The sequence below is a fragment of the Phyllostomus hastatus genome, unplaced genomic scaffold, assembly GCF_019186645.2.
Source record: "Phyllostomus hastatus isolate PE091 unplaced genomic scaffold, TTU_PhHast_1.1 phas_scaffold_755, whole genome shotgun sequence".
NCBI lineage: Eukaryota > Metazoa > Chordata > Mammalia > Chiroptera > Phyllostomidae > Phyllostomus > Phyllostomus hastatus.
The window spans coordinates 6,511,610-6,525,193 of NW_025334039.1; the positions used below are offsets into that span (position 1 = coordinate 6,511,610).

General features: G+C 34.9%; 1 protein-coding gene across 1 annotated transcript in view; it reads left to right on the forward strand.

Annotated features, from left to right (window-relative positions):
- NUP37 (nucleoporin 37) overlaps positions 1-13,584 on the forward strand; it is a 40,974-nt gene that overhangs the window by 8,017 nt on the left and 19,373 nt on the right. The window contains exons 3-5 of the mRNA XM_045826657.1: positions 408-532; positions 5,508-5,580; positions 8,057-8,151. Coding sequence (XP_045682613.1) covers positions 408-532; positions 5,508-5,580; positions 8,057-8,151 — 293 coding nt within the window. The remainder of the gene's footprint in view (positions 1-407; positions 533-5,507; positions 5,581-8,056; positions 8,152-13,584) is intronic.

Here is a 13,584-nt window from a genome sequence, read left to right on the forward strand (position 1 = left end):
ATTTTAGCCACCCACAACCCTGAACTGGAATAAGCAGGTTTGAAAACCCTTATCTTACTTGTTTTTATTCATCTTTCTTATATGTAGGTATACCTCACATTTCAGTGTTTAATATTACAAGTTTTTCTGGTCTTTATTTAGAAGTTTGGTGATGTTTTTGTGACCAGAAATATGCCTTAGGAACTTAACTCTGGTTATATCAATGAGCCCCTGATAAAATCAGTTTCATTATCTTGCTTAAAGTTGCCATTTTCAAAGAGTTAACAAGTTTTCAAGAACCTCTCAGAGACATTAAGTGAGGATTTAACTGTCCATGGCCTCCTGGTAAATTCTTTATTATAATGCTATACAGAACACTATATTGTTTGTTCCCATAACTCACTATAACATACACTGTGTGTTCTTAGGAGGAAGAAGCAGACGTTGAAGGGCTTCAGTATAAAACACTACAAACAATTCACCATGGAGTCCGGGTCGATGGCATAGCTTGGAGCCCAGAGAGTAGACTTGATTCGTTGCCTCCGGTAATCAGGTAAGTTTAAAATTATTAAGTGAAGTATTTATTAACGTCATTTGCGTTAAGTGATCTGAAGCCTTTGATCCCTAAGGGCTTTTTTCCTCTATTTCCATTTTCTCCAAATCCAGGTTGTAGATATTTTAACATTTGCTGTATTATTTCATAATTTAGGCTTCTTGTCTGAATTTGTGGCTTAAATATGCAGCCATGGCAACGATGCCTTGAGCACATGTCTGGGCCTAACAACGAAGCTCTCAACCTGGGATTCACCGGAATATTTGGTCTTCACTGAGTTTACCACTTATTGAAAGTGTAACTCTGTTAAAAGAACTAAATTTGTTGGAGTCATCCATCAACCCTTCTGCCCTATGCATAGGCCAACATTACATTTTTATGTGTAACAGTACATAAAACTAATCTAATCTTTGGACTTCAGTTTTTGTAGAAGTATTTGAAACGAACTATTGCTTTTTGAGAAAAAGCATAGCACTGCCTGCTACAACCTTCACAAAGAGCATACTATGTCAGATTATTGAAGGTTTGTTACAAAACACTAACGCTGCTTGTTCGATTCCCAGTCAAGGCACATGCCTAGGTTATGGGTTTGGTCCCAGTCAGGGCATGTATGAGAGGCATCCAGTCAATGTTGCTCACCTGTATGTTTCTCTGCTTCTTTCTCCCTCCCTTCCACTCTCCCTAAAATCAATAAGCATGTCTTCAGGTGAGGATTAAAAAAAGAAAAAAAAAAAAACACTAACTTTGCTTCCATAAATGCCATATCTATAAAAGATGTCTTCTTTTAATAAACAGTATTTAGCCAACCACAAGTTAGCTGTTACTGAGCTGTCCTAATTTTTTTTTAAATTAAGGGATAATTTGCATGCAGTGAAATTCTCAACTCTTAGGGTACAGTTTCATCATTGTTAACAAATGCATACACTTGTATAACCCATTCACTGGTAATACTTGGCATTTCTGTCATCCCAGAAGAGTCTTATGCTCCTTCCCAATCTATTTCTCCACCCCATCCCCTGCCAAAGCAACCATTGATCCAGTTTCTATTAACAGAAATTAATTTTGCCTATTCTAGAACTTTATATAAATTGAATCATATAGAGTATATTTTTAATATCTAACTTAAAGTTTTTGAGATTTATCCATGGTGTGTATACCAGTGATTCATTTCTTTTTACTTTTGAGGAATATTCCATTACATTATCTACTTGCAGGATGTATCCTGCTATTTACATCCATTCTCCTACAAATGGTCATCGGGCAGTTTGCAGTTTTTTTAGCTACTAGGACTAACGCTGCTTTGAGCATCTCTGTATACAGCTTTTAGTGCATATATAGTTTCATTTCTCTTAGGAATAGAATCACTGAACCAGAGGTGTATGTGTATTTAACATTTTAAGAAAGTGCCAGTTTCCAAAATGGCTCTACCATTTTATATTCCCACCAATAGCTTAATGATGTTCAACTTGCTCTACCTACACTCCAGCATTTATTGTTGGCAATCTTTAATTTTAGCCGTGCTGGTTGGCACCACAATGACCTTTCCTGACGACCAGTGATGGTGAGCACCTTTTTATGTGCATTCTATTTCCTACCTAAGAAATCTTCACCTACAACGGGATTGGGAAGATGTTCCGTGATTTGTTCTAGAAGCTTTTACTACAGATGTTAGCTAACTGAGTTTTGATTAGTCTGTACGATAGCTCTTGTCAATGTACATATGTTATTGTTAATAGCCAGTGTGCTGTTCATTTCCTTTTACACTAAAAGGAAGTGTTCAGAGTCTTTGGAGCTGAAGCAGGGTCAGTCAGCAGTTTGCATTCCTAGCAGATTTTCAAAGCTATAGAAACTGTCCTCTTCCCATGGTTTTGCTTGGCACCTGTTTTCCTGTCTTCTTTTTAATGGATTTGCTGTAGAGTTTCATGTTTTTTGTTGTTGTAGCTTTTTGATTAGCTGCCTCAAATCCTTTTTGGAGCTGTACCAATATAAATTATAAGTTCAAAACATTAACCAGCCATTAATGTTAAAAACAGTGCTTTTAGAGCAAGCTGACAGCACAGTTTTGTTGTTTTCAAATAAATTCTATATTTTATTATTAAAAAATCACACTATATCAAGTTTAGGGTATACAGAAATTTTTTAGATGCCATCTACACACCTAATACCTTTCCATTATTTTCATAATTTTATATGATTTTTATTAAACTATATTTAAGTTTTTATACTTCTTATTTTACTTTACATTTTTTTAGTAGTATTTCATGGTAAATAGTATTTTTTCATGACTGAATAGTGGTTTACCAAGATGGCTTATGTATTATTTTGTACCTCTTTTACTATCATTAACTTTTATGTTACAGTTAGAAACTCTTCCTAATACTGAATATTTTATATTTTATCTTTAGAATTTAGTTACCTTAAATTCTGTTCTCTCCTCTCTCCCTCTCCCTTTTTTCTATACCCACTTGATGGAGAGTAAATTGTTCACCTTACTTCTGTTCTCTGAGGTTTTGTGGTTTAATTAAAGGACAACGTAAATGCTCTTAACATGCTTAGACTAAAGTAGCAAAGATTTAGAGAAGAGGGGCACAACACAAGGTTGGCCATAAAGTTTTATGATTCATTTTCTATAATCCTAATGAAATTCTTCCATTAATTATTTTTTTAAGATTTTATTTATTTATTTTTTTAGAGAGGGAAGGGAGGGAGATAGAGAGAGAAAAACATCAATGTGTGGTTGCTGGGGGCCGTGGCCTGCAACCCAGGCATGTGCCCTGACTGGGAATCGAACCTGCGACACTTTGGTTTGCAGCCCACGCTCAATCCACTGAGCTATGCCAGCCAAGGCTACCATTAATTATTTTTAAGTAAAAATTTTTGACTCATATGTAATTCCTTTGTTCTCATGCCTTTATAAAGGTGGCCTCCTCTTCTAGTAATACGTTCTTTACAAACACTTTTGTTTGAAATTTTCTTTTTAAAACCTTCTAAAATAGCCTTTTTCCATTTTGTTTAAATTTTTATTATATTTTCCCATTACTATTTAATCCCGTTAGATCCCCTTCCCCCCATAATCACCACACTGCTGTCCATGTCAATGAGTCCTTTTACCTTTTTGCTCGGTCCTTCCACCCCACAACCTCCCCTCCACCCCAGCTGTCATTCTGTTCTCCCTCTATGTGTCTGTCTTTATTTTGCTTGTTTGTTCAGTTTGTTCATTAGATTCCACACGAGTAAAGTCATATGGTATTTGTCTTTCTCTGACTGGCTTATTTCACTTAGCATAATGTTCTTCAGGTCCATCTATACTGTCACAAAGGGTCAAATTTTCTTTTTTACAGCCACGTAGTATTCCACTGTGTAGATGTCCCATAGTTGTTCTATCCATTCATCTACTGATGGACACTTGGGCTACTCATATCTTGGCAATTGTAAATAATGCTGCAATGAACATAGGGGTTCTTATGTTCTTTCAAATTAGTGTTTTGGGTTCCTTTGGATATATTCCCAGAAGTGGGATTGCTGGGTCAAAAGGCAGATCCATTTTTAATTTTTTGAGCTATCTCCATACTGCTTTCCACAGTGGCTACGCCAGACTGCATGCCCACCAACAGTGCAAAAGAGTTCTTCTTTCTGCACATCCTCACCAGTGCCTTTATCATAGAGATGAGGTTCTTGAACAGATTTTTCAGTGATTTCCTTATGACATAACTATGAGGAAATCTGCATAATGCTGTAGCAGATTCGTTCTAGAGTTTCCTCTAAGTGGGGAGATAATAAATGCCCAAAACAATCATGAGACAAATTCAAAGGAGGACAATTAAGAAGAGTAAGTTTTGTTTTTTAGTTTTTCTTACCTTATGTTTGTACATATGAAATACAGCATACGTACCAAAAAGAGATTATATACAAGGGGGACAAAAGTAGGTTTACAGTTGTTTGTATGGAAAATATGAAAATAATTAATAAATAATAATGCAAGAATACACTGTGCTGCATCCCCACAACTTTAAATCTAGTTTTGCATCCCTCTGTGTACCTGGAGGCTCTCCGGGCGCCTCGCCCGGTCACTGAGAAGAGGTGTGGTCGCGGAGATCTACCAGCACACCCAGGACTGCTGATCAGGAGCTTTGCTTTTATTTAATTTAAATGTGGTTAAATAAATTTATTAGTTAAGGGAAAAATGGTTAACTTTAATGTAGTCAGAACTAAAGAAATTTAGATCTTTTTGGTAATTATTTACCTAAAACAATTAGAAATAAACTTTGTTTTTCAATATATAAATATAATTTTTATTCCTCCCTCAGCCATAATCTGACATACTGAGAATCTAAAAATTTTAGGATTCAAGGCAAACTAGTTAACAAATAGTTATTGCTCAGATTTTTTTAAGTATAGTATACATTGACAAACTGCTAAAAATATCTTCAAGTATAGGGTCAGTACAAATAATACTCCAGTTAATAGATAATAAATACACCCAGTTTTATAGGTATAAAAATATTATCTTTTTTATCTAATTTATGTAAAGGAGTAGAAAACAAGTATAAGAGGCTTATGGATAACTGAAGACGGCAAAGACTAAGGTCAATGCGTATTGGTATTTTTAATATCTAATATTGACCTAACTAAAATAAAGATACTTTCTAAGTCACAGCTTTTTAAACTTTAAAGTAAAAGTTAAAAGTTAAATTCATATGGTAATTTATAATAAAACTGTACAGTTGCTACTGAAGAGGCAGAATATACTAATTTTTGTGTGTTTTTTTTTAATTTTTAAGTACCTTCTATTTTCAGTAGTTGCTGTATAACACTTTTTACAACAGAGTCGCAACATACCCTGTGTCCGAAAGAAAGCGTGATTATGAGTTATGAGATAGCTTTGGTGACTGGAGGAGGGTTTGGAAGGGACAGGGTGGAGAACTTCTGTTTACAGAGGCTAAAAGTGGGTTTGTTTTTGTTTCTTTGCTTCCAGATTTTGTACTTCAGCTGCTGATATGAAAATTAGATTGTTTACCTCAGATCTGAAAGATAAAACTGAATATAAGGTATGCCTGACAAATATAATTTTTAAATTTATAGCTTATCTTGAAACACTATTTCTTGCATTTAAAAATTGGGTTTATCCTAATTTAAGATGACTTTATTCTCACCTTTAAAGTATGTTATTTAGGGTGTCATTAACTGTATTTTAGACTATACTATCCAAGTTCTTAGTAAGGACTGGAGATTATAAATCTGATATCACTCATTAAATTAAAATATTAGGTTGGCACAGCAAATGACAGAGAATTAGGAAGTCACAGTTGACACAGTAGGAATGTAATAGATATGAACACACACAGAGGACAAGGCAGTCTTCAAGGAAGCAGATGATCAGCACGACACAGTGCAAGGCAGGAAGACAGACCAGTTAAGAGCACAGACACAGGAGTCAAAACACCTGGGTTCGAACCCAGCTCTACCACTTTAATAATAGTATGACTTTGGTCACCTTTCCAATCTCTTTGTGCTCATTTCCTTATCTGAAAAATGGTAAAATCATAGCACCTGCCTCAAAGAATTATGGACTTAACTGATCTGATTTGTATGAAACACTTAGAGCAGTGCTTTCTACACAATAAGCCCTATGTATGTGTTTTCTATTGGTAAAAGAAATAATTCTGTAAAATAACTTCGAAAGAGAAAGACAAATACAGTTGACCTTTGAACCATACAGGTTTGAATTGCATGGGTCCACTTATACATAAATATTTTTCAATAAATGCCTGTACTATTTTTGATCCACAGTCGGGAGTGCACTGATGTGGAGGGCCAGCTGTATGCATTTTGTTATCCGCAGGGGATCCTGGAACCAGTACCCAGCAGATACTGAGGGTAGTTAAGTTTGTGGGGAGTCAAAAGTTATACACAGATTTTTGACTGCACAGGGTCAGCACCTCCACATTGTTCAAGGGTCAGCTGTACTGTATGTGGAATTTTGAAAAGCTACAACTCATAGAAACAGAATAGAGTGGTGGTTATCAGGGGCTAGTGGACAGGAGAAACAGGGAGATTGGTCAAAGGATACATACTTCAACTCATAAAACGAATAAGTTCTGGGGACTAGTATGTAACATGGTGAGTGTAGTTAACAATGCTGCATCATATACTTGAAAGTTGCTAAGAGCGTAGATCTTACACATTCTCACCACAAAACAAAAGTGGTAATTAAGTGAGGTGATGGAGGAATTAACTAACTATGTAGTGATAACCATTTTGTAATATATGTGTATCAAATCATCTGTAGTTATATGTCAATTAAAGCTGGAAAAAAATTAAGTAAATAGCTCTCAGTTCAGGTTGAAATTACATTGTGTTTTTTGTAAGAACAGTATCGCCTTCTTGACTTTCTAGTAAATCAAAAGCATGAATAATGTTGAAAACAAAGGTAAACTATAAACCTTTTCAATCATTTAGAAAAGAGTAAAAAATTCCTCTAAGTTATATACAATAAACTATATACAGTTGTAAAGTGTACTGTATATATTAGTTAATGTAAGGCTGTACCAGTGATAGCCAAGTACAAATGTCATAAAATTTTGACCCATCAAAAGCTAATGGAATAGTGTTGATAGACATTAGATATTTAATATTAATTTAGTTTGCATTATAGACTGTGGTACAAGCTTTGAAGAATGATTTGGAGGATCTGAGTTTGTTAAAGTTACACAGGAATGTTTAAATCAAATTTTTTTTTCTCATGATATATTTCTAAATAGTAACAGTTCCAAATAGAAGCACTATTAATCTTAAAACTGAGATCAAATTTGAATCTTTGGAATGAACAGAGAAAGCAAGAACAATATTCATTAAATATCAAATATCTGATATTTGACAGGCCTCTTGAGGATTTCAATTATGAAGCCTTAAACTAATTATGTTTTGCCTGCTCACATGGTCCTCCCTCTTGCACCTTCCCCTTTGTTCTTTCTGTGGCCAGAAGTGGATTTGTGGGTTGTGGTTGTGGCCTTACAACACTAGCTATCTCCAGTACTGGCAGTCACATTGAACAAGTGAATGCGGACCTTAGAAGGTGAAGTTCATGCTATGTGTTTATTAGGCAGCAGCAAGTATGCAGAGCAGTAGGTATGAGGTAAATAGTTGAGGGAGACTCCATCTCAGTGCCCCTAGAAAGTTCTAGCTTTAATTTTTATTTAAGCTTTATGTAATAAGTGAAAAAGAAGGTGATATGAGGACAGGTACATTAAAAAAAAAAGTGTGTGTGTTTTTGTAAGAAATGCATACTAGAAAAGAAAGATCAAGCTAATAGCAGAGTGTTGAATAATCAGCTTCTTTCCAAGATAAACCTTCCAGAAAAGTGGGTGTATAAATCATGCTTTAAAAATAGCAGATTGCTTAAGAAATATTTATGGAAAAGAAAAGCATGCAGTGAAAGCTTTTAAGGCAGTGAAGTAAAAATATTAGGTACGAATATTGTAGTTTTTTTTCCTGTGTTCTTATTAATTTTTCCCCTTATGTCAGGTTTTAGAGGGCCATACAGATTTCATTAATGGTTTGGTGTTTGATCCCAAAGAAGGCCAAGGAATTGCAAGTGTGAGTGATGATCATACCTGCAGGTATGTTGCTTATGATATAAGCACATTTTTTAATTCTCACTTTCTTTTACTAAGAATTACATTTTAAAAATTAGAGAAAATGTAGATTCTATAAATATTCCACACACTGATACTTCATACAAATGGTATGACACAAATATGAGTTTCGAAATGGGTGAGTTAAGTTCTCTTCCCAGTTTTGGAAATTTCCTTCGCTGACTCATGGGTACCTCTCTGTCTCTTATTTTATACTTGCACATTTATGAAATTTAAATATATATTGGGTCAAATTCTTCAATATTGGGCAAGATCAGTAGGACAGTAAAAGGCAGTTGCCATATTCTGAAGTTATTTCACAGATCCTGTCTGGCACGTTAGTGTTTAATAAGGAATTGCAAATCTCATTTGCTAAAGCAAAACTCAGGGCAAACCTAGTGTTTTGACAGACTTGAAAGTCTCTATATAAGGTTTTCTGTATATAGAATACATTTTAGTATCACATTCTTCCACCCCACCCCCAATTTGCAACAGATGAGGTAGCTCTAACATTTTAATAGTGCCTAAAGCTGGAGAAGATCACAAGTGAAAAACAAGATGAAGAGCCAGAGCAGGAGGTGGAAATAAGCTGTGGAGTCAGGAGCGAGATGAGCGAATCAGTCATTACAGGAGTGCCAGTTGCTTCATTTGTTTTAACGGTACTGTGAGAAAAAGGGAAAAAAGAACACTGCTACGCTATTTTGCATAGCTTTAATGTTTAATAAGGCTGTACAAAATCATTTGTATTTACAAACTCTTGTACACATATAAAACTATTAAGTATGTGTCTTTTCACATTGGAAGTAAAGCCACTAGCTACTTTTTAAATTTTAACCTTTGTAATAGCTCATCTTTTTAAAGTTATAGAGTCATAGGCCATTATTCTTTATGTGCTGTCTGTTAAAATTTTCATGTCAGGGACATGAAAGATTTACATGACATTAAGATCCTAGGGCCCCAAGTATTACAAAACCAAGTTTATATATAGACCTAAAGAGTAAATGGGATGATCTTTATAAAAGTTAGGTTAGATCGCTAGAAATAAATAACGGCATTTTAGTTCTCTAAAACACGGACTTTCTTAATCACACGCATTTAGAATAATGAAACCTGAGAAGGGGGAAAATGAGGTCTCTGCGAGCCAAGGAGTAGCCTCTAAATGGTGAATGAGAGCCAGAGAGACCTGGAATTACATTTAGCGGTCTGTGATTATTTTTATTTTCTTGTAGTAGACTTGGGGATTTTTGTAGACCAGTAAAATTGTCCTAAAAATTTGGGGGACTGACAGAGGGTTTTCAACTTTTATTTCATTAAGTAATCAGAATTTTAAAATGTCTACTGCCTTTAATTATTACCATAATTTTGTAAGAGAAAGAACATTATTACTTTTAAAAGGACAAAAGGCTTAACTTCAAAATGAAATTAAGCTTAATAAATTTAACTTTTTGGAAAACTCACTATGTTGCCCCTAATTATCTTATTTTGCTAGAATGTGGTTGATAATGTTATTGTTCAACAAATAATTGCTTTCCCTCCTCCCCACTGCTACCATGGAAGAAGGAGATTTCCCTGCTCTGTTGGGCTTACCCATGTGACTTATTTAGGACAATGTAATATTAGCAGGCCTGACACACATAGACACTTTAAATGTTTTGCTTGTTTTATCTTGAACTACTGTCCTCTGTCTTTGCTATAAGTTGAGCATGTCCTAAATGGCTGCTGGCCCCAGCATGAGGAACATGTGAAGCAGATATGGTCCCTGGTATTATGAAATAAAGCTTCCCACAGACCCATGAGCAAAAAAGTCATGCTTATTTTTGTAAGCCATTAAGGTTTGGGGGTTTATAACACATCATTGTAGCAATAGCAGGGGAGCTAAATTTAGAATTCATCAGCTTAGTTTGCTAGTGAGAAGCAAAGGACAGTTCTGATTGGCTATTAAAGTCAAACTTCTTGGGCCAAAAGATAAGTAATATAGATAAGATTTTTAAAAGAAGCAGAAGATATAAGTAAGTCAGGAAGTCTAAAGAAAGGAAGAGAAGTAAATACACTCTCTCACAGTAACAAAGGAAAGAAGGAATTCTGAGGAACAGACTACAATAGAAAAATGTTTCAGTGCAGCCATCCTCATTAACTCAAAGTGTAGAATTGCCAAGTTACAGGTAAAAACAGCAGCTAAATGACAGCTGTGCAATTTGGGCAGAGGAAATAGCCACTTGTACCCCAGGAATCATTCCTATCACTGGGCTGAAGTAATGGCCCCTGTAGTCTCAGTCTGTATGTTGGTGGTGAAATCCTTGTCCAAGCATATAGTCAAAGCCTGTGTCATCTTGGAAGTAGTTTACATGCAAGTGATACCATGCATTAAAAAAGACATGCTTAACAGAATAACTAGACGGAAGGTCAGTAGGTAAGTAGAAGATTTGAACAACAGTATAAGCCCACTAGACCTAGCAGATATATAGAAAACATTCATTCCAGAATAAACCATCTGTTAGGCCTCAGAATAAATCTAAATACATTTTAAAAGATTGAAGTTGCAGAAAACATCTTCTTTGACCACGGTGGAATAAACTAGAAATCAGTAACTGAAGAAAACAGGAAAATAAAAAAAAATTAAACGTCACACTCTTAAGTAGCCAGTGGTCAAAGAAGAAACCACAAGGGAAATTATAAAATACTTTGAGATGATTTAAAATGAAAACACAATATGCAAAATACCAGATGCTACAAATCAATGCTCAAATCAATAATGTAGGAGTTTACACCTTAAGAAGCTAGAAAAAGAACAAAGGAAACCCAAACCTAGCAGAAAAAAAGGGAAAAATAACAATGAGAACAGAGAGAACAAAAATAGAGAATAGAAAACAAAGAGAATCAATGGTATTAAAAATTGGTTCTTTGAAAAGATATAACAAAATTGACAAACCTTTAGCTACACAGACAGAGAGAGGACACTCCAATTAGTAAAATCAGAAAAAGTGAGGACATTACTACCAACTTTACGGACATAAAAAGGCTAATAAGAAAATGCTATGGGCAGTTATATGCCAACAAATTAGATAACCTAGATGATATGGGCAAATTTCCGAAACAAAACTGCAAAACTCAAGAAAAAAATAGAAAATGTGAATAGACCTATAACAAATAAAGATTCTCTGTAACAGATGACCTAGGACAAGACACTTCACTGGTGAAGTCTATCAAACATTTAAAGAAGAATCATCACCTATCTCTTAAAAGCTTCCAGAAAAGGATAGAGGAGGGAATACTTTCTAACTGATTCTGTAAGGCTAGCATTACCTTGATACTAAGGACAGACGGAGACATCACAAGAAAAGAATATCACAGACCAATATCCCTTACAATTATAGATGCAAAAATCTTCAACAACATCTAGCTAGAAAACTCTTAGAAGAAAAGATAGGGGAAAAATCTTCCTAACCTTGAATTTAGCAATGGTTTCTTAGATATAACACTAAAAGCATATATAACAAAAACAACAACAACAAAAGATAAATTGAACTTCATCAAAATTTAAAACTTTTGGGCATAGCTCTATTAAAGGTCTCGTATCCAAAATATATAAACAGCTTTTATAATTCAATAATAAAACGACAATCCAGTTTGAAAAAATGGGCAAAGGACTTGAATATTGACAGTTCTACAAAGGAGATTTAAAAATGAAGCACATGAAAAGATGGTGACTGTCATTAGGGAAATGCAAATCAAAAGCACAATGAAATACCACTCTCCCACTCATGAGGATAGTTAAATAAATATATAAATAAATAAATGTCTTTTTTACAAAGCACAAAATGAGAAGTGTTGGCAATAACGTGAAGAAATTGGAACCCTCGCACTTGGCTGGTGGGATTGTAAAATGATGAAGCATCCGTGGTAAACAATTGGGCAGTTCCTCAAAAAGTTAAGCATGTGACCCAGCAATTCCACTGTTAGGTACAGCAATATACCCAAGAGAACTGAAACCAGGTATTCAAACAAAACCTTGTGAAGGAATGTTCCAAGCAGTACTACTCAACAGCAGCCAAAAGGTAGAAACAACCCAAATACCCATCAGTGAATAAATAGATAAACAAAATGTGGTATGTCATTGAAATATTATTCAGCTAGAAAAAGGATTGAGAGTACAGATACATATTACAACGCAGATAAAACTTAAAAACATGTTAATGAAAGAAGCTAAACATGAAATTTTCTGTGATTCCAGTTATATTAATAGGAAATCTGCAGAATAAGCAAATTCATAGAAACAAAACAGGTAGTGGTGCCAGGACCGGTGGGCAGGAGGGACCGCTAACTAGGTACAGTGTTTCCTTGGGGGTAATAAAGGTGTTCTGGAGCGACATAGTGGTGATGGCTGCATAGCATTGCGAATGGACTAAGTGCCCCTGAATTATACAGTTTAAAATGGTCTAAGTGGTAAGTAAGATAAATGAGTAAGGTAAATGAATAAAATATCTTAAATAGTAAGCTATATTATGTAAAATATTATAGCCTATGGAGGAACATTACATGATCACATATATGTAATACATGAACAGTCCTGCCATGTAGATTCTTGATATTTTGTACTATAAAGAGCAGAAGGAATATTTCTCCCTCCTGAATCAGTACCAATTTTTTAAAAATCATTGTTTTAAGTACAGTATTTTGATCTATACATATTTACTGATATCTGACTTTGGCATTTCCAAGAGAGACACAGTATTATAATCAGCTGGGAGATTTATGGCCTTAGAGACAGCATTTCAAAACAATCTGTCCCCTGAACAGGGTCATAAAGTTTATGTGTTTTATTGAAAATTGCCAAATTCTGAATCAAACAGAATGAAAATCGGTCTCATTTGCACTAGTATGTCACTCTATGCACTAAAAAGTTGTCACTTGTTTACCTTTCGTTATAGAGAACAAGTGAATGTATAGATGAGTTCATTCTGTCAAAATATCGAGTCCAGTCACTGTGCTAGGCACTCGATAAACACTAATTTATTGAATAATGGTTTCAGGACCATTTTAGGCTTTTCTAAGTCTGTCAAAGGTATTTATTGTCTATGTATAAATCACACATATTAAGCAAATACTACTAAATATTTTATTGCTTGTTTTACTATATCCTCACCACTCTGAGTGCCTTTGTCTATGTAAATTTATTTTTTACAGCTCTGAGATAGGTGCTATTTTTACCCTTATTTTACAGAGGAGGATACAAGGTATAGAGAGGCTAAGTAACTAACGGAAAGTGACGTAGCTGCCACCTGGAGGAACAAGGCCGTTAGGCCGTCTGGCTCACCTGCACTCTTACATCACTCACTGCTCTGCCCAAGTGCCAGTTTTCACCTTTACCTTGAGAAGATGGTACTTATGTAAAAATACTTGAGATCTTTCTTACTTTTC